At 38.3% G+C, this 26,059-nt stretch overlaps 3 protein-coding genes across 5 annotated transcripts; 1 reads left to right on the forward strand and 2 right to left on the reverse strand.

Moving 5' to 3' along the window:
- Positions 1-522: 522 nt before the first annotated feature.
- On the reverse strand, positions 523-7,513 carry LOC126625744 (ubiquitin carboxyl-terminal hydrolase 27). Of its 3 annotated transcripts, XM_050294810.1 has the most exons (11): positions 7,105-7,513; positions 6,460-6,586; positions 6,160-6,260; positions 5,848-6,078; positions 5,390-5,458; positions 5,107-5,235; positions 2,914-3,051; positions 1,886-1,948; positions 1,445-1,783; positions 976-1,257; positions 523-842 (listed from the first exon to the last, which is right to left on the reverse strand). In XM_050294810.1, exons 1-10 carry the CDS (start codon positions 7,381-7,383, stop codon positions 985-987), a joined length of 1,749 nt encoding a protein of 582 aa, XP_050150767.1. In that variant the 5' UTR covers positions 7,384-7,513; the 3' UTR covers positions 523-842; positions 976-984. The 3 variants fall into 3 exon arrangements, with proteins under 3 accessions (XP_050150767.1, XP_050150762.1, XP_050150774.1); XM_050294805.1 differs by having other exon boundaries at positions 686-1,257; XM_050294817.1 differs by lacking the exon at positions 2,914-3,051 and having other exon boundaries at positions 686-1,257.
- Positions 7,514-12,431: 4,918 nt separating this feature from the next.
- LOC126593926 (uncharacterized) lies at positions 12,432-13,900 on the forward strand. Its single transcript, XM_050260130.1, has 3 exons — positions 12,432-12,451; positions 12,519-12,594; positions 12,678-13,900. Exons 2-3 carry the CDS (start codon positions 12,585-12,587, stop codon positions 13,835-13,837), a joined length of 1,170 nt encoding a protein of 389 aa, XP_050116087.1. The 5' UTR covers positions 12,432-12,451; positions 12,519-12,584; the 3' UTR covers positions 13,838-13,900.
- Positions 13,901-24,292: 10,392 nt separating this feature from the next.
- On the reverse strand, positions 24,293-25,482 carry LOC126629689 (uncharacterized). The gene is made up of 3 exons (XM_050299790.1): positions 25,408-25,482; positions 24,964-25,154; positions 24,293-24,449 (listed from the first exon to the last, which is right to left on the reverse strand). The coding sequence occupies exons 1-3, from the start codon at positions 25,480-25,482 to the stop codon at positions 24,293-24,295; spliced, it is 423 nt and encodes a 140-aa protein (XP_050155747.1).
- Between the last annotated feature and the right edge of the window lie 577 nt (positions 25,483-26,059).

A 26,059-nucleotide genomic window follows, 5' to 3' on the forward strand; every position in this document is an offset into this window, starting at 1 on the left:
TTGAGCTGCTAGAGCGTGGCTTAGCGCATAGCACAGCCCGGCTTGGAAAAAAAATTAGGGCTTTTTTTTCTTTTCTATTTTTCATTTTTCTTTGCTTAGTCACACATATTCAATTCATCACAATTATAACAGCAATAATTTAATATAATTGCAAAACAATAATTTGAGTAGAACATATAATTCGATAGTCGAAAATTAGGATTTATGCTTAACGGTGAATGTTTCATGCAATCAACTTGAAATATATCAAGTTAGATCGTGTTTTAAAATAACCTAGATTAGGATAATGAATCTTGTAAACAAGCTTTGTAGTAGAAAAAAAATTTAAATTGCTTGGCGCAACAATAGAAGCATACTGACAACGTGTTGTGACCAATTTTACGAAAAAGAGAGATAGATAACAAATGGCTTGAGGAATTTTGTCTTATTCCTCATGCCTTGTATCTTTATTTATCTTGACAAGAGAGATAGGAACTTACTCCCTAAAGAATACAATTACATACAGGAGCTATTTAAAAGACATTGTAAAATCCGACAGATAATCTACTAGGATTTAGTAATTTAGGATTTTTGACATCTCAAATTTGCATCTTAGCATTGAAGATGCTCTCAGAAATTAGATTAAAATCGAAATCAAAACCCTAAACAATAGTGAGCGACGTGAGAGAGAGTATCAATTCATCGGTTTGGGCCAAAGCTTTTGTTCAAGCTCAATAAAGCTAAATTGATAAATTTAGGCCTAAACAAGGCGCTGCGTGAATAAGAAAACGCAGCCGCAGAAAAAACAGCAAGCCGGAGCTCAATCAAATGTCCAAAATACCCGCCAGAGCTATGATCCTTCACTAAAACATAGGACGGCAGAGAATGTCAATATGCTTTTTATCGTTACCATTATTGAGTTTTCGTTTTCTATTCTTAATCTCACAGGTATTGTACATTTTCAACAATTCCTTTCGTGACAATTTCAAAACTAACCTTCATTCGTCAGCCTTCGTATTTTTCGAAGAAAAGAAAGCTTGCTTCTGCAGCAAGAACATCTTCCTCTGAAACCCTACACACTTCTGAATCCGAAATAGAATACCAGCACCAAGCAGCAGCGTCAACCTCAGACTCCTCACAAGGTTCTTCACATAAATCAGCTCTCACGCTTCTGTAAACGGTGTAGTGCCCACTTCCAGCTCTTCCAAAGTGCTCCACAACGGCAACAAGACGGTAGAGGCAAGTATTTGAAGGAACCACTTTGCAACTCTCAGTCAACTGCAATAGGTATGCGCACATTAATAATCAACCTAAAAGCTTTTATTCATCAAACGCCACAAAAAAGATCTAAAAAATGAAAAACAAATACAAGTTTTAGATGCAAAAAATGTTCTTTTTATAAGGAAAAGCAAACACAAATTATTTTCAAATCAATCTATATGCAAAAGCAGCAAAGTTTAAGTGCCTGATCTTCTGAGTGCATGTTCATGTCTGCATGCATGGTTTTCAAAAACCCTGCTGCTTCGGAAAATCTGGATTTTGCTGGCATATCTTTTGCATTTGCAGTGAATTGAGATACATCTGAAGCTGATTCTTCTGGGTAGATACTTCCTCTCGTTAATCCATAGATATGATTCAGCTTTATCTGATCATACTGCATATTGAACTGATTGGGAAAAGTTCTTGAGTTTTTATTTTGTTGCTGAACTTCCCCTTTTTTCATGTTTTCTTCCAAACTCTTTATTCCCACATCACTTGTCGTGAATCTCAAAAGGTCCAAAACCAATGGAAAAGAAATATGGCCCTACAATCATCAATACAGAATTGCACCAAATATTTTAAACCATTTTACCCAGGAAATACATTCTCATGGATTGAGTAAAGTAAAGCATGAAATTTCAAACACCTGAAGTTTTACTAGTTCTCCAAATATATTGATTGAAACACGCTTTAGATGAATGCATAGAATCTGCAAGGACAAATCAGACCAATAGCAATTCTTAGAGATTGAATTATATACCTAAAGACTTCTCAGGAAAATGAAGATGTCAAGATGCGCCAATAAAATACACGTGAGAAACAACAAGGGTACAGTATGCAAAATATGAACAAAATTTACAAGAAACCTGTAGATCCTTTGCAACCAGATTTAACGATGTTAGTCGTATAAAGGTAAGAAGAGAACCATAGCAAATAAGCTAATTTGTCTTGTTGAACAATTTTTAGCTTTGTTGGCTCAATGTCCAGATGAGGAAATTCCATTTTTTGTATCACTATTTTCAGCAGATAATTAAATATGATGGCAGATGATATCAAATAACAATGACTATAAATCAATATTCCAGTTTTTTTCTTTTGTTGGGTCAACCATAAAACTGCGCTTTCCTTATTTTTCTACTTTTTATTTTTTTTCCAAGTGAATATGATGACAAAATATATAACAGAATGATGGATCCTATTACCAAAACTCAAGAACCAAAAAACCAGTTAATCCACTTTGGATTTATGCAAATTTGACAATTAATTTTGCAGAAGCTTCCCCAAAACTAACGTTTCTTGGTTAGGTTAGAAAAAACCAAATACAATATGAAAATTGTCTTGACCGTAATTTGTTAGTTACAATGGGATTTCTTTCATATTATGGCAATACCTACATCTTTTCCTTTGTTTTCTTATAACCATAATAAGCGGGATCCAAGAGCTTTTGAGATGCTTGCCTATTGCATGCCATTTTCCCTTATTCATTCTTAGATGATGTCAAAGCAGCTGAGGTACATGGCTTCCACATGATAGAACAAATGAACCCCAGTGTTCAAGATATCGTGTCATGCCAAATAGTTCCAAAATCCCATTTATCTTTCTTCCCGTTGGTCTAGTTGACACCTGGAATTACCCCAGGTTTTATGAAAATAATAGAAGAATAAGAGAACAAACCTTTGGGCAACGAGCAATACTTATTTGCTTTAGAGTATATGAAAATTTATTTGACCAAGGTAGCTTATGTAGATGAAAATGTCTTCGACAGTCACAGGAATCTTGCTCAGGGCATCTCTTAATCTTTTCAATCTCTTCCTGAAAAACAATCATATGAGTGGAGCCAAAAAGCATAATGTTTACAGAGGGCCACAGAAGGAGAAATGTGACAGTTTTTATTTGTTTGAAAATGACTATCAAAGTCGTTTGTTTGCCCTTATTAAGTGGGACTAGACTGGACTAGTTGTTAGTCCAAATACTGTGTTTGTTCCATGCTGGGACTAACATTAATGAGACTAAAGGGGACTAGCATGGACAAAACCCTTCACTAAGTGGTCTTAGCGAGACCCCCCAATAACCATGGGACTAGCTAAGACTATCCTCTCTCGTCCTCGTCATGCTCAACAACCACTCTCGATAGACTCCTCGTCATCTTCGGTTACCTAGATCATAATAAAATATTAATAATTTATATATTAAATAATATAATATTAGAATTTGTTATTATCCAGCTTCTTAGTCCAACACTGCACCAAACGCTTCACTAAGTTAGTCCAGCTTAGTCTAGTCTAAGCCAGTCCAGCTTAGTCCTTGAAGCTAGTCCAGTCCGAGATAGTCCAGCGCAACAAACGCCCCCTAAGAGGACTATCTCGGACTGGACTAGCTTTAAGGACTAAGCTGGACTAGCTTAGACTAGACTAAGTTGGACTAACTTAGTGAAGCGTTTGGTGCAGTGTTGGACTAAGAAGCTGGATAATAACAAATTCTAATATTATATTATTTAATATATAAATTATTAATATTTTATTATGATCTAGGTGACCGGAGATGACGAGGAGTCTATCAGGAGTGGTTGTTGAGCATGACGAGGACGAGAGGAGATAGTCTTAGCTAGTCCCATGGTTATTGGGGGGTCTCGCTAAGACCTCTTAGTGAAAAGTTTTGTCCATGCTAGTCCCCTTTAGTCTCATTAATGTTAGTCCCAGCATGGAACAAACACCTTATTGGACTAACAGCTAGTCCAGTCCAGTCCCACTTAGTGAGGGCAAACAAACGCCCCCTAAAAGAGCATGTAAGACAGAAATTAGGTTATTTCACATGCAATGAAACTAAATGAAGTGGCAAGCAATCAAGAAAAGTGATTGGAGAATTTGTAATTCACATGTTAAAAGATTATTTGCTGCTGCCATATCCCGAAAGTGGATGTTTTGGACTTTTTAGGCTGTTCGGAATGACACAACTTTGATTTGGCATGCCTGTTTTGAGCTTGCAATCTGGATTCGATGAGAACAACGAGATCTACAAGACTTGTTGTTTCACAAGAAGCCCAGTCAGAATTTGGCCGGATCCCAGCATTTAATTTCCAAAAATGGGATCTTATTATTTTAGGATCTTGTTAATATTTTGTAATTTGTTTAATTCCTTTCTTATTTGGTTTCCTATGGTTTCTAGGTTAATAACATTACAAATGGGTCATCTTGGCCTTAGGTTTGGAACCTTATTCGTATTATCAATCAAATTGGAGTTTATTCTCTCTTTCTTCTTAGAGAATTCTCGGGTTTGGTAGTTTTTTTTTTTCTAGCCAAGGAATAACATTCGAGCTTCCTTGTTATATCCGATGTGTCCAGTCTGGCGACAAATCCAAGCACAAGTGATTTAATTTTAGTTTCCTGGTGATGCAAAGAATTTATGGAATATAATAAATAGTCAAGGAGTGTTTTTAGTTTCCATATATCAATATGTAAGTTTTTGCACTATAAAAGATTATTAATGTATAAGGCAAAATTCTTAAGTTTATTTAAGGAGTATGAATTATTGATCATGTATTCTATAAATGGGACAGAACCTTTGTCTGCATCAGCAAACCTGGTTCAATATAATTGAGGTGATGTCAGTTTCTAAAGTATCCTATCAGTTTCCCTTTGATTTTCTTTTAGGAACCTAGGCTCTGACGGGTGTTGGAGTATCATCATTTCTTCACTTAATGTGAAAGAGGACTGTCTTTCTTTTCCTATTCGCATCAAACAAGAAAATAGAAGGAGAAAGAAAGGAACAGGAAGATGGAGTAACAGAAACCCTAATTCTGCTGCATTCATCATGTAGAAAATAAGGCTATCAAGTTGCATATATTTATAATGCGAATATAGGATTTACCTCATTTACTCCCATAGAAAATAAATACTTGACTGCCGCAATGTGCCAACAATAGTTACAGTGATAATTCTCAACTTGTTCAGCAGCAGTGAACTGCTCCAGGCAATCCTCTAAGGTGCATCCAACCATCTAACAATGTACAAAAACGAAATTGATTAAGAACAAAAAGGAAAGGTAAAAGAGGAGATGTTTTAGTTTAGAAGGAAGCAATCATATGAGCAGAATTCAAGTGAAAGTCTCAAACATACATAATATCAAAGAGTGAATACTTCAGTACACATACAATTGTGGCACCACCATTAAGGACTGGTGAAAGAGGCAAGCTGTGAAAAGATTCAAAGTTCAATGATATCTGCAAAATAAAGAGGCAAACTCTGAACTATCCACAATTGAATGATACCGTTAAAATAAAAAGAGAAAACCATGACTGAAGACTAGAACAGTGGCAAGTGAAGGTAGGATATTGTCAACAAGTAACTTTATTTATAAGATTCTACATCTAAAACACAAAATTGCATCCTACTAGGATGACTAAGACTGAAGGATGTAAAACTCGAAAGAATTTAAGGAACATAGGCATGTGAAATTGACAAAAGTTCAAAGAAATTGATTTTGGAAACAGAAACGGTAGCACACCTACTAATCGCAAGAGTTACAAAACAAAAAGGTGCAGATAAGCATACATGAGATCAAGTATAACTCAAATAAGTGCATAGTGTTCCTTCAGAAATTCATGTGAACCTGTGTTGAGCAACTTCGACACGTGAGGATGCTACTGAGAATTCCATCAAATGGCCCAAGGTACTGTTGCTGCCATCTTGCCTGCTCACTCTGGTTCTCCATTCTCTTTGGAGTAATAATCCTACAATTAGAGGCAAAGAGTTCTGCTAAAGAACATTGATTTGGAAGATAACAATCTGAAAATTCTTCTCTTAAAGAGGACAGAAGATGAAGAAATGCTTCTGCTGCATCCTACGTGTACAAAATATTACGTATTAGATATTCAATTTTAAATGCTCAAGTTGTTATGGCATTTAGAAGACAGAATAGCACCTGCTGGCTTGTAAGATCGAAATTCTGAATGTAAGCTTCCATCGCAAGCATCAATTTTCGCGGACTTAATACAACTCTTCCTCCACCAACTACACTTAGATCTACAGAAATATTATAAATTAGTTTGGAACACCTAATAGAATTATAGAAAAGCCAGAAAGTTATATATTCTTAAGACGTGATTATATGATGTCATTTGATGTCTTACTGAACCAACACTATACCTAAAGAGCATTCCAGTATACATGTTAACTTAAACACACTGCAAGTGATTTCAATAGGTTTGATTTTGATCCTAACCTTCTAACAAAGCTGCCAATGCTATCGTAAGAGGAAAGGCATCAACTCGATCCTGAACTGCTGAGAACTCATATTCCTCTAAGACATTCTGGAGAAAGGGTTGAAAGTATGAACAGCTAGCCAGAGCCTGAAGATTACAAAATCCAACAGTAAGTCACACAAACCATTCTAATCTATAAAACATTTAAGCATAATCGAATTCTAAATGGAATACACACATATGTAATCAACTTCCATCTTCAAACACTTATAGGTGAACAAACACGAACACGCACATATACACATGAACAACAACACATATAATGTTGTCTTTTCTTTTCAAGACATGAATTAGCCTGATAGTGTGAGTGAAGGTGCGTCCTCGTTCGAGAACTACGGTCTTTAGCTCTGGAACTGAACCATTTCCCGAAAAAAAAAATGATATGATTCAACCTCAAACCCATTGGAATGTAGCGGATAACAGCGGGGCCTGAGAATTGAACCCCTTCCCAAACTGTACAAACTTCTTCCAAAGCATACGGCTTGCTGGATGTAGATGATGATCCCAAGTACCCGGATCAATCGAAAGCTTGATTCTATCAAAACTATCCAATTCTAATCAATATATGTAAATGAAACCAAGGAATGCTCAACCATTGGGAATACCTGTAAAATAACATTTAGGAAACAATTATTTCCAAGATTTTGGAGGCCGGGTACCAAAGGCAGCTGCTTGCGAGAAGAAGCCTGAGTGTTTGGCAGCCACTCTAAGTGTAAGGTGTTTAGGATGCCGAATTTCGAGCCTTTGAGAGCAAGAACAAAGCCACCAGCAATACCCAGAAGAGCAGCCACAGATGAAATCAAGCTTGCACCAGAAATAGTCTTAAACCCTAGTTGGAATTGCCCAATCAAACACTTCAAATTTGCCTCCCGGTCAAACTTCATCCTATTTCTATCTTACCAAATACCACAAGGATTTACCGGTTTGCCGTCAAACCCTGCGATAAAACAATTGAAGAAACACCAGAAACACTGTTTCGCTCTCCCTGCGTGAAGGAAAATGTTTTTGATGGGTTCTGACCAGTGAAGAAAATATCGATAATATATAGCCGATATTATCGTTTTTTTGGGACCCCGATATTTTATTAACTATCCAACTTGTTTTCGGAAAAATATCGTGATATTATCGATAATATCGTGATATTTTCGAAACTATCGCGATATTTTGTATCGGCTAAATCGGAGAACAAAGTCGGAGCAAATAGGGTTTCAGTACAAAGCCGAATCCCTAAATCCCCAAATTCTAATTCAAAGCAAATGAACTGAATCCCTAATTCCTAAATCCCTAAAATCGATTTCAGTACAAAAATCAACATGCAGAAAAATTGCAATCTGTACAAAATTGTAATTTACAAGCCGAGAAGAACGCCGGAGCAAATTAACCGAATCCCTAAATCCCCAAATTCGATTTCAAAGCAAATGAACTGAATCCCTAATTCCTAAATCCCTAAAATCGATTTCAATACAAAAATCAAGCAACATGCAGAAAAATCGCAATCTGTACAAAAATTGTAATTTACAAGCCGAGAAGAACGCCGGAGCAAATTAACCGAATCCCTAAATCCCCAAATTCGAAATCAAAGCAAATGAACTGAATCCCTAATTCCTAAATCCCTAAAATCGATTTCAGTACAAAAATCAAGCAACATGCAGAAAAATTGAAATCTGTACAAAAATTAAAATTAAAAGCCGAGAAGAAGAGAAGTAGGAGCCTGGGAACGTCGTCTTCCTCACGAATCCAAGACGGCTGGGACAACGTCGTGCTCCTCAGTGGTGTCGACGGCTGGGACTACGATGAATTCCGGTCCATCTCCATGGAACAAGGTGGTTTAGAAGGCGGTTATCGAGTGGTGTCGACGGCTGGGTTTAGGACGGGTGAGATGGGAGGAGCAGAGGGAGACACGGACGAGGAGGATCGAGAGATGGATCGAGATTCGAAAGATGAGTCTGTGTGTGTGTGTGGAAGAACTGGAGAAGGGGGAAGGGAGGGAGAAGACTGAGAACGAAGACTCAGAGAGAGAAGAGAGAGAAGAGAGAGATTGAGACGATTCGAGAAAGGAAGGAATGATCGAGACTCTCTGAGCTCCGTGTGTGGTGTGCGTGTGTGGTGTGGTGTGGGGGGTCTCGAAGTGTGTGTGTGGTGGAGTGTGAGTTCTTCACTGTTTTTTACTGTCTGTGTGGTGGCGTGTAAGAAAAAAAAAGGATCCAATGATCCAAATAATTCAAAACCAAATAATTCAAAACCTATCTCTAGCTCTCTGATACAATGATCCAAATAACTTTTTGCAATTTCAGAGCATGGACAACAAATAATACTGCTTTCATAATGAAATCGTGTGACAGTCAGTAAGATTCTTTCACATGCAAAACAGTGTCAGTGTGTCAATGTCTGTTATATACTTACATTCTTTCACCTTATCAGAGGTGGAGTATCAGAGGCATTCACAGAATTTTCGTTTCTTCTTCTTCCCATACCATTTTCAAAACCATTCCAGATCCATTCCAAAGCTTGAACACAAAGGGTTCCATATTTAAGGTAAGTTTACAAACTTAAATTTATATTATTGTAATTTATACAACAACAAATAAATTTGTGTGAACTCGTATGTTAATTTTTTTAAGTAATTAATACTTGCATGTTAATTTTTGTAAGTAATTAAGTAATGTTAACAATTACATGTTAATTTTTTTAAGTAATTAAGTAATATTGTATAATTATTCCCTAGGATAATTTTAATATGTTTAATGTTATTTATTATTTTATTTCCCTTACCATTTTCAAAGTCATTCCAGATCCATTCCAAAGCTTGAACACAAAGGGTTCCATATTTAAGGTAAGTTTACAAACTTAAATTTATATTATTGTAATTTATACAACAACAAATAAATTTGTGTGGACTCGTATGTTAATCTTTTTAAGTAATTAATACTTGCATGTTAATTTTTGTAAGTAATTAAGTAATGTTAACCATTACATGTTAATTTTTTTAAGTAATTAAGTAATGTTGTATAATTATTCCCTAGGATCATTTTAATATGTTTAATATTATTTATTATTTTATTTCCCTTACCATTTTCATTATCAAATTGGATTATTATTCATTAATATTAGGTTTTTTTTATTATCAAATTGGATTATTATTCTTTTATATTAGGATTATTTTTTTATCAAATTGGTGGATTATTCATTAAATTGGATTATTATCAAATTGGATTATTATTCATTAAATTGGATTATTATCAAATTGGATTATTATTCATCACTATGTTTTATATTAGGATTTTTTTTTTTATCAAATTGGATTATTATTCATTAAATTGGATTATTATCAAATTGGTGGATTATTCATTAAATTGGATTATTATCAAATTGGATTATTATTCATCACCATGTTTTATATTAGGATTATTTTTTTATCAAATTGGTGGATTATTCATTAAATTGGATTATTATCAAATTGGATTATTATTCATTATATTGGATTATTATTCATCACCATGTTTTATATTAGGATTATTTTTTTATCAAATTGGTGGATTATTCATTAAATTGGATTATTATCAAATTGGTGGATTATTCATTAAATTGGATTATTATCAAATTGGATTATTATTCATTATATTGGATTATTATCAAATTGGATTATTTTTCATCACCATGTTTTATATTAGGATTATTTTTTTATCAAATTGGTGGATTATTCATTAAATTGGATTATTATCAAATTGGTGGATTATTCATTAAATTGGATTATTATCAAATTGGATTATTATTCATTAAATTGGATTATTATCAAATTGGATTATTATTCATTAAATTGGATTATTATCAAATTGGATTATTATTCATCACCATGTTTTATATTAGGATTTTTTTTTTATCAAATTGGATTATTATTCATTAAATTGAATTATTATCAAATTGGATTATTATTCATTAATATTAGGTTTTATTATTCCATATTATTTGTATAATTACTTAAATTTTTACAATCATTTTCTTTACTTTGTATTTAATTCTTCTGTAGAATAACTTTATTATTTAGGTTCTCTTATTTTATCAAAAAATAATTGTCTAATTTTCATGAAAAATAAATATAGGTACGTTTAAGATGTCCAGTAAACGTGATCCAGCTTGGGAACATGGAGACCCAATAGACGGAAACAAACATGGCACAATTTGCAAATATTGTGGTCGGGTAATGAAGAGTGGCGGAGTGACACGACTGAAGTATCATCTTAGTGGATTAGATCCATCAAAAAATGTCCAACGATGCGATAATGTCCCCCCAGAAGTGAAGGCATTCATCAGCACATTATTAAAAAATAAAAAACAGCTGAAGGAAAAGATAACACAGGGAATGGAAAATATTCGAGCTGGGCTACGGGGAGAAGTCTATGGCCAAGCGGTTGACAATGATGATGATGACGATGAGGACGAATGTGATGATGACATGGGACCTGAAGAACGACGCAGTTTGAAACAAGCATTACGTGCCTCCAAACAGTCAGCATGGGAAAGAGAACACCTTCATAAAATTCCTAATAGGGGACAAGGTTCCGGGACAAGTGGTGGTGCACAAATGAGACGGGGAGGCAGTCTTAGAGAATCACAACCAACACCACCAATAGCCCCAAGTTTATATAAGTCATCCAACGCACGTCAAAAGAGTGTTTGGAGTTATTTCAAGGGAGGTAATGTGAAGGAGGGAATGGGGCGTCTAATTAGCAAGTTCTTTATCTATGAAAATGTCCCTGCTGCGAAGGCATCATCACATCATTTCAAAAATATGGTAGTGGGATGTCAACAGGCCGGTGTTGGAGTACAACCTCCCACTCCCTATGAGATAAGAAACAAATATTTGGATATGGAGTATAAAGACATTGGCGAGTATGTTAACAAGTTGAGGTCAAAGTGGGAAACTAATGGTTGCACAATCATGTGTGACGGATGGACCGGCCCGACCAGATTATCTATCATCAACTTCATGGTATACTCCAAGGGAAAGACAATTTTTTTGAAGTCTGTTGATGCTTCAGACCATATAAAGAATTACAAGTATATTTACAAATTATTGAGGGATGTAATCATGGAGGTGAGAGAGCATAATGTTGTCCAAGTCGTGACCAACAACGGTTCTGCATTTGTCAAAGCTGGAAAAAAGTTAATGAAGCATCATAATGTGTTTTGGACATCATGTGCAGCACATTGTATTGATCTCATGTTTGAGGCAATGGGGAAGAGAGAGAATGTTGCTACTGTGGTCAAAAGAGCTAGAACGATCACAAATTATATTTACAATCACGGTTGGTTGTTGGCAAAGATGCGTGAATTTTGCAAAGGAGAAATTATTCGTCCAGCTACCACTCGATTCGCCACCAACTATATTGCATTAAACAGCCTACTCAAGAAGAAAGCAGGGTTGAAGCAACTATTCACTAGTGACGATTGGGCCAACCACAATTTCAGCCGCTCAAATACAGGTCGTATGGTGGAAAGTATAGTGCTTGATCATGCTTTTTGGACTCAAACAGAACATGTGTGTCAAGTGTTTGAACCTCTTTACAAAGTTTTACGGATCGTTGACACAGAAGTGTATCCTACTATGGGGGCAGTATATGAGTTGATGCGTGTAGTGAAGGATGAATTGGAAAGAAAACATGGTGCAAGGTGGGTCATAAAAATAATTGAAGACCGATGGTATAAAACATTATACCACGATTTGCATGTAGCAGGTATAAATTATGTCATAATTTGCAATTCATTTCTTTAGTTGCATAAGTATTATTTCTCTTATTAGAGTATGTGTTTCTTTGAACAACATATTATTTGAATCCCCGATACCAATACAGACCCGGTGTTGGAGATGATGGTAACCTTATACGTGCTGTACATAATGTATACTCTAAATTAGACCCTGCATTACCAGCAGTTGGCCAATTTGGAAATGAGGTACACAATTACTTAAATTATAATAATTACTTTGTTGGATTAAACTAACACAATTTATTGTATTCAGCTAACATGGTTTAAAGATGCAAGAAGAACATTTGGAGAACCAACATCAGTTGCTGCTCGAACAAATATGTCTCCTAGTGAGTATAAACATATTTCACTATAAGTTTATAATAGAATTTGTTGGAGTTATTAGGCTTATCAACATTATTTTTCATTGTAGCTGAATGGTGGATCATGTATGGGACCGATGCACCAACTGTGAGAAAGTTAGCAATAAAAGTATTATCACAAACAGCTTCCTCATCTGCTTGTGAAAGAAATTGGAGCACATTTGCACTCATACACACAAAGCAAAGAAATAAGTTGGCTCATAGTAGCTTGGAAAAATTAGTTTATTGCTACTACAACATGAAGCTTCAAATTCGAGATAAGGAAGCAGAAATCGATCAGGTCGACCGTGGTGACCCACTAGATGTGTTTGATATTATTGGTGAAGATGATGATACGGAGGGTAACCAACTTTTTCAATGGATTAGACCTCTTCATTTAGATGATGATGAAGGCAACCCAGCTCCCAGAGTTGCTGAAGAAGCACGTAATGAAGGGATAAATGTAGAAAGAGTATTAGAGGAGGAGGTGGGATCTAGCAGCTCTGACTCTTTCGAAGAACTTTTGCACCCAAGACCAAGAAACACTGGAATTCCACCTTCTTCCAATCCTACACAACCACAACATCGTGCTGATACTAATGATAGCTCTAGTACAAGATCAGGAGACTCACCTACCACCGGAGGTGGGAATGATGAAGGACATAGTGGAGCTGGAGGTAGTGGAGCTGGAGGTAGTGGTGGTGGATATGGAAACTATTATGGACCACCACCTCTCGGATATATGAGCCCCTTCACTGGTGAGGCAAACTTCACGCATGCAACACAGGATGATGACCATGGCAGTAGGCGGGCAGGACCAGGAATTGGTGCCATAGGGAAGGACTATACTCGCAGAGAAAAAGGCAAGGGGATTTTGTCAAGTCAAGAAGATGACTCGTTATCTAGAACTTCAGACTCTGTTGGATTGGGAAGTAGTAACTATGGTTATACTCATAACCAACCATTTCCCTACCCTTCATATCCCATTCCTGTTGGGATGGAATCGAGCGACTCATGGAAACAATCCCAGCCTCAATCTTCAAATGATTTTTCTTATGGACAACCTCAACCAATCTCGGATCCATATGGGTGGCATATTAACAATTACATGCAAAACTATTTTGGGGATTTATCATTTGATAACTACTCTTCACAATACACTCATTCTACACATAGAGATGATGAAGATAGTGAAAAATTTGAACCTCATAGGAACTCTATGTGGTACTAAAGTGTAAAATATTGTACTAATTCATTATATATAAATGATTATGGTGTGTTTAGACTTCTTTCATTAATTACTACATATTTTCTATACTCACAATATTTGTCAGATCGCTATATAATCAATTTGATAATGTTAAATCCATCATGCAATGCATTTCCTTCCAATTTTTTTGTGATAAATTAATAGATAATTGACTAAATAAACATCCTACAAAGTTTCAATAAAAATTTCCAAATTTTTCTTACAATTTCCGTGGTTTCCATGTAATTTTTATCGATATCGATATTTTACCGATATTTCCATCGATATTTCCGTGTTTTCGGACTACCGATATTTCCGATATTACCGATATTTTCTTCCTTGGTTCTGACAACTAAACAAACGTCCTTCACGTTTTCATAGTTCTTATTGTCTTAGTAAACAGTAATCGGTACTGTTCGACCCAAAAAAAAAAAAAAAACAGTAAAACACTTTGTAATAATTGTTTGGGCAATTGACATTAAAAAATTAATTCCTTTTAATTAATAAAAGTGTTGTACGTATATTTAACTGAAGAGTTATAGAGAACGGTGCAACAAAGTGCAGAGAGAATTTGGAAAATTTTAAGATATAATTTCTGACTTTATTGTGTTTTTATTTATAGTAGTAGGAAGGTAAATTCATTATTTTTTAGTAATTACTATACAATCAGGAAATTATCTAAAAGATAAAGTAGAATATTATAACGATTACTAGGACTTACACAATCACATGTCTAAACTAATTAGGACTACAACATTTTCCCTTGAGTGTGTAAATACTCAAGTCTTCAATGGTGAAGTTAGTTCAGCTGATGAAGTCCTCAGTACAATGAGCGAATATGAGTTTCAAATCAACGAAATAAGGTATAAAAGGGTAAACATCACAAAACCTCGTTATGGTAAAATCTAGTATGAGAGAGAATCCCATAGACTGAGGAGAAACGTGAGAAGTTTGCATTAAATCAAAACTATATGTCTTTTGGATGCAAATACAAAGCAGACTAGCCTGTGACGGGTGCCTCGTTAAAACCTAGTCATGTAACAAAAACTCAGTGGGAAAAATGCTCATAATTGTAGGGCAAAAAAGTACATTAATGTCAAGTGAGTATACTTTTGTATATTTCCTATAAGTTTGACAAAACTTCCAAATGAGAACTACAAGCATTACAAATGAATAGTTATGCATACCAATTTCTTAGACAACTTCTGGAAGGTAGACTTCGGCAACGACGTCGTGAAGAGGTCGGCACAGTTGTCTAGGATCGAATTTCTTGTCTTCAATTTACTGACACTTTGTTGATGTGATATAGACACAATATGCTTGGCGTTCACTTTATTGGTGTATCATGTCTTGGTCTGGTCGATACATATGGTATAGTATTTATGGATGGTCGTTGGGACTTTAACGATGGATGAAAAACTACAGGTACTTCAAATATGCTCAAGAAGAGCTCTTAACCATGCCTCACGTGTGGCGTAGTGAAGTGTGGTGAATCTTAGAACGATTCAAAAATTTCACAACTAAGGTCTATATGATGGACCTCTAAGATATTGCGTTATTCCTAATGGTAAAGATAACCATTTGGGAATGTGCCTTGTGCAAATTTGATAAATAACCAGTGTCAACATAACAAACAAGGGAAACATCATTCTAAGGATCAGGGGGTTAGATTCGCTTGGGATGCGTATGGATAAGCCCAAATCCGTAGTACCTTCAGGGTAACAGAAAAAATGTCTTTATTGTCAATTCAGTGGCTGGGTATAGGCGTAGTGCTACATCTTTACCAATAAATTAAAAATGAATGAGATGTGTGGATGCAAATTTCCGCCTTCTTCTCCTTTGATAAAAATGCACTTGCAAAATAATAACACTTAAGATCAAGGCCAAGAGCCTCACGCGCCCATGATGAATGGGGGGCTTTGGCCAAAGCATCTTTGATGTCAAAGTTAGAATTTGAGAGAGAAAGTGTTTAGAGAATTTTAGGGAGATAATCAACTTGCATTTTGGTGTGAAAATGGGACTATATATAGGGGTGTGGTCGGCCCTATTTGGAGAAATAGGGAACGACCACTTATGGTGGCATTTTTTAATATAATTGCAAGATATTATGTCAAATAATATCTTGCAATTAATTTGGTAATTAATCCCAATTTGAAAAAAATAATCGGGAGTTACCTTGTGGGTGAGGATTTGATGAGAAGTGATGAGAATGTCACATCCCGGCCTGGGCCCCCACCACATCCCGGGCTTGACTCCGCCGTATCACGATATTGTCCGCTTTGGGCCCCGACCACGCCGTCATTGTTTTGTTTCTAGGAACTCACACGAGAACTTCCCAGTGGGTCACCCATCTTGGGATTGCTCTCGCGCGAACTCGCTTAACTTTAGAGTTCCGATGGAACCCGAAGCCAGTGAGTTCCCAAAAGGTCTCGTGCTAGGTAGAAATGGGAATATACATATAAGGCTTACAGGATCCTCACCGCTGGGCGATGTGGGATCTTACAAAGAAGGTTTTGAATAATTACTATTTTGATCACCTTTGACCTTGATTGAGCCGTTATTGTCTGTTGCATGCATGTAGGAATCTCAGTGTGCTTTAAGGGTAATTTTGTCTTTTTCACCCAAAAGTCCACGTGTCGCCTCCATAGTTTTCTTGATTATTTTTTGCTACACATATGCCCCTACATCTGTGGGGCTGCTCGTAGGAAAGGGCAGCATGTGTAGAGATATTCTCTTTGTTTTTAGGAAGCATAGGATTGTTTCCTATTTTGATGTAGATTCCTTCTTTAATTGGAACTTAGATCCTTTTAGGAAAGGAAAATAATTACTTCTAAAGTCTATTTAAGTCTACCTTAAGTAGATGGCTAAATCAACTTCAGAGAGCAATTTATTCTACCCTACAAGAGAGAGAAAGTTAGAGGATATTTGTTCCCTCTCCCCTAGCAATCTTCTACACTTGTCCGTATAAATGACCATCTTTCGTTGCTTTCTTCATCTTCACGCCGCACCAAGGTAAGAAAAAAATTAATTTTTCCTTTTCTTAGTAATTTTTTAAAGCCTCGGGCCTTGAAATTTGGCTTAACGGGGGTCAAGAAGATGTGAAAAATGGCTTGGAGAGGCCACGACACTATTGTCGTGGGTAGCATGGTGCGGTGGGGGCTCGGCTTGGGCTGAGGGCTGGCGGCGCGAGCTTAGGGCTCGGTGCATGGCTAGCTTGGGCCAGGATGCTGGGGTGCTGGACTGGACCTGGCACAGGTCAGGTTGGCGATGGATTGGGTTGAGGAGGCGTGGGCCTCCTTTCTGCTTTTCATTTTTATTTTTATTTTGCTGGGGTCTTTGAGTAAGATGGGCTATTTCAAGGTTGCTCACTTTAAAATTAATTATGATGACTTATTCTATCGGGGGTACGTGTGAAGCGTGCCAAGGAAAGTAGCAGCCATGAGCCTCGGAAAGCTATCAAGTTTCACCCCTACTACTTCGTGTTGGGATTTACTTTCCCCATGCCGTGTTTCTTCCAAGAAATGCTTTGTTCCATGAAGTATGCCCCCACTCAATGCTCTCCAAATACAGTATGCGTGATGGTGGGATTCCTCAATCTAAGCTAATTCTTCGACTTAGATTTGACTGTCAACGAATTTTGGTACTTCTTTGACATGGGCCACATTGAAGGAGTCGGGTAGCTGCGATCTCACCATAGGCTCTTTGGTCATTCGAGCTGCGTGTTCCAATGATTTTCATCTCTGGTAAGTAGACTGCTTAGTCCCTAGGCTGCTTTGTACTTTTGCTGAGTTGCTTTCTGATTTACTGATTCTCCTCCTCTGCTCTTGTAGATTTGAAATTTGGCTCAATTCCCAAGACTTCTCCAGATATGAAGAAGGTGCATGTTGCACTAAGTATCCCTTCCGAGTACCGTGAGTGGCATTGGTTGCTTAGTCCTATTCGTCTGGAGAAAGGTGGGTTGCCCCCGAGAGAGGAGATAAAGAGAATCAAGGAGGAGACGTTGGCTTGTCCGATTGCTATCGTGGAGCCTGCTGTGAATGAAGGTGGAAAAAAAAGATCTTCCCCTTCTACTCAAGAGATGCCGGCTGAGAAGAAGTGAAATACTTCCTCTGCTACTCGTGAGGGTCTGTCTGCTACTGATAAACTTGTGATTGACTTGACTTCTTCTAAGCGGAAGAAAGATGAGGTTACTAGATCTGAGCCAGTGACGTCTGTCGTGCCAAATGTGGCTAATATGATTACTGATAGGATTGCTTAACGTAGAGGTTTCGTCGTGCCCACAGTGCTCAAATTTGTGCCAAAACGTCCGTCGGGAGCTAAGTCTAGTTCACCTTTGGAGAGGCTTGCCACTATGAAGAGCGATAAGGTGGACTCTGCTGCTAAAATGGCGCCAAAGCCCACTCCCCTTGCTGCTGAGACTGATTCGCCTGTTGAGAAAGAGAAGACTGCTCGCATAGGCAAATGTGAGAAATCCGCCGCCTATTTCCGGGGAGGTTGCTAAGATTTGTGCGTTTTTGAAACCAATCTGCTTGAAGGCATGAATGCATGTGCCAAGCTTGTTGATGGCGTTAAAGGGGTTGTCTGCCCAAGTTCCTTTATGAAGTATACGATCGAATATAGGAAAACTGCTCTACTTGCTATGATGCAGAAAACGACAATTTTGGCAGCTGAGTCTATGCTCCTTGACCAAAAGGATACCAAGGCTGCCAAGGGGGTGGCAAAGACTATGGCAGCCTAAGCCTATTTTTTAGCCGAGAAGATCAAGAGGTTGGAATCAGAGCTCGTCATTTTGAAGGGGTCTAATATCTCTGCCCCATTCTCTACAGCTTGAGACCACTCGCCAAGAGATTGTTGATTTGAAGACTAGGCTTGACGCGATCCAAGTTAAGTATGACAGTGCAAAGAAGGAGATTAGTTGTTACATACCTCATATTCAAGATCTTGAGCGTGCCGTTTCTGAGTTTCGTTTTGAGTTTTATGCAAATGATGAAAAGTTGATTGTTTCTTATAATCAAGTGATCCACTTCAAAAAGATTGTCGATAGGCTTGAACCCCAAGTGATGGAACTCCAAGTGAAGAAAATATTTGTGAAAACTAGTTCATTTGAGCAACATCTATGCATGCAATTAACAATTAAAAGGCAGAATCATGCTTGTATGCACTCAAAACAAAACTTTACCCATGAAATTCAAGGCCTAGTAATTATGGTGAACCAAGACTCAACTCAAATCCTAAAGAAAGGAGTTGAGAAACTTTTATACCTTTGAAGCATCTATTTGCTTAACAAAGGATATTCACCCATGTGAGGGCCTTCTTTCCTTAGTCTCCTTGCTCATTGACTCCATGGTTGTGGATGGAGGAGCTTTGCTTCTTGGTTCCATGACTTCTTAGATGGATGAAGGAATGGATTCTGTAAGTTCCCAAAATAGTGAACCTCTAAGCCTCCACTCCAAGGAGAGCATCGAGGAAGAGATGGGTGACCTAAAGGAAGAAAGATTGCTAGCTATTTTCCTCTAGGGTGGCCGGTCTCTTAGAAAGAAAAAGGAGAGCATGTGTTCTCTCCAATTTCCTAAAAAAAAAACCCTAATGATGAAATGGCTATAAAGATGCATTTATACCACCTCACATTTGAGTGGCAAACTTGCAATTAAGCCAAGTTCGCTACCCCTCACTCTTATGGCCGGCCTTGATCGGTTTATTGGCCTTTCAAGGCCTTTGTGTTTTCAAGTTGTCATACAACTTGAGTTATTGGACTTGATATTCAAATCCCATTGGACCTTGAGGCCCAAAACTAACTCGAGGTCTAATACAAACTTATTTGTTTGATTAATTAATATATTAATTAATCCTAGCCATAAATAATTAAACCATTTAATTATCCTTACTCATCTCCGTTGTTTCTTCAATCTCTACCTTACACCATGTACGATCCATTAGGTTCCTTTTAACGAGGCAGTGGGCGATTAGAACTGTTGAAATCGATTGTGAATTCAAACATACTTTCAATTCTCCCGTTAGCGATTATACACCTTTAGGGCTTCCATAAATCATGAGTGACACCTAGTAGTATATCATGGCTACCTAAGCTAATCAGAAGTGGTGGAGAACCTATTCAGTTTAGGATTACAATGCAATACAGTTTTTCTCTAATAACTCTTGACCACATTGTTTAGTTTGATAGTTTATTCATGTCTACTATCCAATGTGATTCTCTTAATTATATGATTACCTTTAATGTGATTTGGAACGACTTCCTAAATCTTATTCATACTCTGGCCAAAGATTCTTAATCATATCATAGAGTATTCTCCCACAAACGATATGAAGGTTAGAGATCCATTGTTGTGCATTCACTTGCCTCTATGACTAAGTGGCTTAACCCCAACTATGTCGTGGACACCCTTTGACGGAGTGACTTTGACATAGTCAAAGATCAAGGACTTAACCACAAGACAACTATGATGCCTCAAGTCAAATGACTACTTTGCATTATCCCAACCATGAGTTCTCATATGACATGAGTTTGAGAACTCCTTGTTGATCGCGTTTAGTGGACTCATTCTCTATTGAGCGCTTGCATGCTTGTCTTGGTGTCAGTCACACCAATGACTCGAGACCAGTCACTCTCCCTAAGAGAAGACATAGCACGTACTGATCTTAACGGACTGTCAATGCCCAATTGGCAATCCTATAATCAGGAACGTTTAGGATATGTATACGAAAAAGAATGGTCTCATGAATCTAACTTCTTTACATCGCATTCTCCCAATTACATATTCCTTGGACTTATCGTTTAAACATATAACATTTATATGAGACAGCTTTAAACAATAATTTTTGCCCTTTATATTAAACTAGATTAGTTTAACATGTGAAATGTTCATAAAGTTTCATCATATGATTGGCTTTAGGGCACATTTCCAACACCAAGGTGCGTTGAAGATCAACGAAAGTCTGAAGAAGGAAGTGTATGAGCTGCATCATGCTTGTGTTGGTCTACTTGAGGAGAACGAGCAGTTGAAAGGTGAAAAGGCTGGGCTTAAGACTTCGCTTGTTCAAAGTCAGGCCGATTTCTACAAGCTGGGTTATGTAGATCATCTCTTTGGTAGGCCGTTTGACTTTGAGTTTACTGGGAAAGACTTCGAGACCTTCTCTACTTCTCTGGAAGACTTGCTTGCCTTTACTTTCAAGGCTTCCATTGGTGAAGTAGTCGGAGAAGTTGGTACCCAAGCTAAGGCAGCAAGGGGTGAAGCGTCAGATGGTGCTGCTGCTGAGAGCGTTGTGGCTGCTGAAGGTGTGGTGACTGAGTAGTCGTGGGATATCTAAGCTGCTGAAGAGTAGTATTCTAGGTAGCCTTTAGGATTTTCTTTGTTTTCCTTGTTGCTTTTTGCCTTGCTTGAACTCCTTCGGCCTTTGCTAGTTGTTTGTCAATTTTGCTAGAAAATTTAATAAACTTGCTTCTTTCGCTTTTCATCTTCGTTTCTTTTGTTCACACCCAACCTTTGACCTTTAGACCATCGACAGGCGTACTTCTTTTATATAAGCAGACAGGCCCACGTAGCCTATGCAATTGTAAGTGTTGGTGTATAACTTTTGCAAAGTTGTTAGCTATAAGGTCGGCAGCCGGATGCCTTACTTACAGAAGTAGATGAGTCTGCGTGACCACTTAGCTATTAACTTTGGCTTTCTTCAATCATTTGAGTTGTGTGGCCTGCATCATAACGTACTAAAGATTTCTAGGTTAATGAAATTCGATAACCTTTCGTATCAAAAGTACACGATTGTATGTAATTTCGTAAGAAAAGGTTCGAGATAACTCTTTGCTTCTATGTAACGAATTTTGTGGGTTGCGTAGCAAGTATCACAATACTTTAGGAATTAGTGTAAATCTTAAATGATTGTTTCGTGCTTTGGCAGAGGTGAAGCTTATCAACTACGTAGCACGTTGGTAGTGGATAAGGCTTCGTATATACATGCTAACTTCTTTAACCTTTTCACAAAAATATGCAGTTGTATAAGTTTATCGCGGCTTACTGCTCGAAGGGCAAGCCGTAGTCAATCTTCTGGAAACCGTAGGTTACCTTAGTGCACCCAGTAGCACCTTTAGGGCTCCAGGGCAGCCATCCATAGGACGTACTGCATAATGTGCCTCTTTCGTCTCTGAGGCCCGTTCCCCACGGATTAGCTAAGCCTTGAAAAAGACCATTGTGGCTACTTTTAGGAATCCTGACGCAAGCCATCTTGCACCTAGTTATACCAGGGCAGCCCGACTCATCCATGTTTGGTTATTCAGAGTATAAAGTTTATCCTCCCGCATTGGAGAGCAGACCCATGTGGGTGCCAGGGAATTGGTTTACCCTATCTCACTGGAGAGTATGGTTGGTCCCCAATAGGGTGCAATTCTTGCGACAAGTCCTTAAAAATGTCGCAATCTTCTTTTAAAGGGTAGGAATGATCAATTGTTGTAAGTATGTAGCCAAGCCAAGTTGTAAATTACTTCTGAATTCCTCATTGAAAAACGAGTGAAATGAATGAAAACTTAGCTGTAAGGTAGAAACTACATAACAATTGGATAGTCCTCGGCTTGCGAAGTGGTGCCCGTTAAGCTGCTTGAGTCTTTGGGCTTTGATGTAGCGGGAGGTCATGCATGGTACTTCCTATTGTAGGCATTCCACTGCTTGTCGATCTCTTTGTCATTCATAGTGGTGAGGGTGTAGCTACCCTTGTCACCTACTTTTCTGATCTTGTATAGACCGTCCTAGATGGGATCTATCTATTTGGAGCCTTTTATTCGGGCAACGATGAAGGTTATTCTTAGGACTAGATCTTTAGGCTATAACTGCTGGATCTTGGCCCTTTTGTTGTAGCTGGAAAGGAGTTGTTGCTGGTAGGTTGCGATATGGGTGATGACATTCTCGTGTTTCTCCTTTGCCAGATCTAGATTTGTGGCCATCTCCTTTCCATTATGTTCGATGCTTGGCAGTAGAGTGCTGATACTTGCACGATGACATTGCGAGGAATGATTGCTTCTAAGCTAAATGCCAAAGAGAAAGGAGTTTCACCGGTTGCTCGTCGTTTGGTTATGTGATATGCCAATAGACATCTGGGGAGTTCATCTGGCCATTTTACTTTCTTGTTGGAAAGGGATTTCTTAAGGTAGTCAAGAATCGTCTTATTGGATGCTTCGGCCTGCCCATTGCCTTGAGGATACCTTAGTGTGGACATATGCTGCTTGATGCCATATTTCTAGAAGAACTTCAACAAATTTTTGCCTACAAATTCCGGGCCGTTGTCTATGACGATGGATTGATGGGATGCCAAATCGGCAAATGATATTCCTCTAGATGAAGCACTCTATGTCTGTCTGAGTTGTGCTTCTACCCATTTGGTGAAGTAGTTAGTTGCCATGATCATCATGCCTCTGCCCCTAGTAGCGAGCGGCATTGGTCCTACCAAGTCAATTGCCCACTGCATGAACAACCAATGACTCATGTGTGAGTGTAGTTCGCTGACAAGCAATGCTGGTACGAGCTTGTAACGTTGGCAACAGTTACACTTTTGTACTAACTCCTTAGCGTCTTGATGCATAGTAAGCCAATAATAGCCTGCGTTAAGAACCTTCTATGCTAAAGATCGGTCTCCAAAATGATTTCCACAAACGTCTTCGTGGATTGAGCTTAGAACCTTTAGGTTGTCGGGAGGTGCTAGATAATAGAGATGTGGCCTAGTGTAGGATCTTTAGACGAGAATGTCATTCCACATGTAGTAACGTGCTGCCTTTGTTTAAAGCTTTCTAGACTCTAATCTTTCCATGGGGAGTGTTCCATTGACCATGTAGTCTATAATGGAATCTTGCCACTTCGGAGTAGTACTAACTTGTGACACTTTTGCTGCTGGCTCCGCCTCTATGCTTGGCTTGTCTAGATACTCCACCGGAATAAAGTGTTTAAGTTGGTGGTTAAGGGTAGAGCCTAGGCCGGATAGCGCGTTCGTGTGGGTGTTGTCTGCCCGCAAAGCTCAAGTAAGTGTATAAGTTTGAAACGTCTCGAGTTGCTTTCGTACCTTCTTTAGGTACCACGTCATCTTCCGATGTTTTGTCGTGTATTCCCCAGTAGTTTGCCATTCGAAAGCCTGCTAGTAGGGCCTCGTACTCTACTTCGTTGTTGGATGCTTTGAAGCCTAAAGTAATCGCCCACTCGAGCATCAAACTGTCTAGGGTGACAAGGACCACGCCTGCTCCTGAGCCTTTATAGTAGGATGCATCATTAACATGCAAATGCCAGAAGTCTCCATCAGGTAAAGCAGGCGTGGCTAAGGAGTGCTCAGCTTCCTCCGGGGCCTCGTTAGGCCGTTTTATTACATTGCCTAGGCTAGGCATGAATTCTGCTATGAAGTATGCCAAGGCTTGGGCCTTTATTACCATGCGGGGTTGGAAAACTAGGTCATATTGGCCAAGTTCATTACTCGTTGAGAAACGTCTGGACCATGCAGAGGATACTGAGTCATGACGATGACTGTGTGAGCTTGAAAGTATTGTTTGAGCTTCTGAGCCGCAACAACTAGCGCCAAAATTAGTTTCTCGATCTTCAGATATCTAGTTTTTGCATCGAGAAGAGCTTTAGAAGTGTAGAATACCTGCAGTTGGGCCCTCAACTCTTCTCATATGAAGGCAAAGCTCACTGCTACTTCTGAGACTGCCAAGTAAATGTATAAGTCCTCCGCTGCTTCTAGCTTGGATAGTAAGGGAGGTGATGTGAGATACTTCTTCAAGTCATGGAAAGCTTTTTTGTACTCGTCATCCCATTTGTCTCATTGTGCCTTCTTGATTGCTTTGAAAAAGGCTTGTATCGATCGGTGAACTGCGAGAGGAAGCGATTAAGTGCGGCTGCTAGTCTGGTGAAGATTTGGATCTCCTTCAAGGTAGTTGGAGATTTCATCTTTAGGATTACTTGGATTTACTTAGGATGTGCTTCGATTCCTTGTTGGGTTACTAGGTACCCTAAGAATCTGCCTAAAGATACTGCAAACGTGCATTTGGCGGGATTGAGCTTCATCTTATACTTTCAAAAAATGTCGAAAGTTTCCGATGTGGTTTGATCGCTACTTGCCTTTCACCATGATGCTTCTTAAACATCATGTTTACCAGTCGTTGGTAAGTAGCTCTTGCGTTCTTGAGGCCAAAAGGCATGACCTTGTAATAGTAGTTGCCTCGCTCGATTACGAACGCGGTTTTCTCATTGTCAGGCTTATGCGTGGCTATTTGGTTGTAACCGGAGTATGCATCCAAGAAACTGAGTAGCTGATTCCAGAAGTTGAATCTACTAGTAGATTGATTCGGGGAACCGAAAATTGATCTTTTGGGCATGCTTTGTTGAGGTCGATATAGTCTACGCAAACCCTCCATTTGCCATTTTCTTTCTTCATTACTAGCACAATGTTGGCAATATTGAGTGAGTTACTTCTTCTACTAATCCGGCCTCTAATAACTTGTCAATTTTTGCTTCGATGACTGCCACTCATTTGAGTGCGAAATGTCTTCTTTTTTGGATTACTGATTTGCCAGCGGGGTCGATGTGCAGCTTATGGCAAGCTATCTTAGGGTCAATGTTGGGCATGTTGAAAGCCATGAGTTCCTCTTTTTCCTTTGGGCTTAAATGTGAGCCGATTATAGTAGTATTTTCCAGCTGCTGGGGATCAAGAATGATGTGCAGTCCTCTTCAGGTATCCATCCCGTCTCGTCTACTGGCGCGTTGATTTGGACACCATCTTCTTGATCCTTCTGCAACAATTGCTATTTGGTAGCTTTATCGTCCCTTTGGACCTCAGTAACCTTTACGGGGGTAAAGGTATTTTTTTATTCATTCAGTACTTGAATAATGCATCGTCGAGATATGGCCTGGTTAGACTTGATTTCTCCGACTCATTCTCTTGGGATGCGAAATCAGATTTTTTGGTACTTGACGAAGGTTACTTCATCCAGCTTTATCAGTTAAGGTCACCTTAGAATCTCATTGTAGGGAGACGGGTTGCGTATTATCATGAACATCATCTTTGAGACAACTGGCAATGTTCTCATGTCAAGTGTGATATGGCCGATGGCAGTTGAGGTGTGTCTGTTGAATCCGATGAGTACCTTCGCTCGGTGTATGATTGTGCTTTCCAAGCCCATCTTCTGAATTTCTTAGAGTTGTAGTAGGTTGATTG

Source organism: Malus sylvestris, chromosome 1 (assembly GCF_916048215.2).
Source record: "Malus sylvestris chromosome 1, drMalSylv7.2, whole genome shotgun sequence".
Taxonomy (NCBI): Eukaryota; Viridiplantae; Streptophyta; class Magnoliopsida; order Rosales; family Rosaceae; genus Malus; species Malus sylvestris.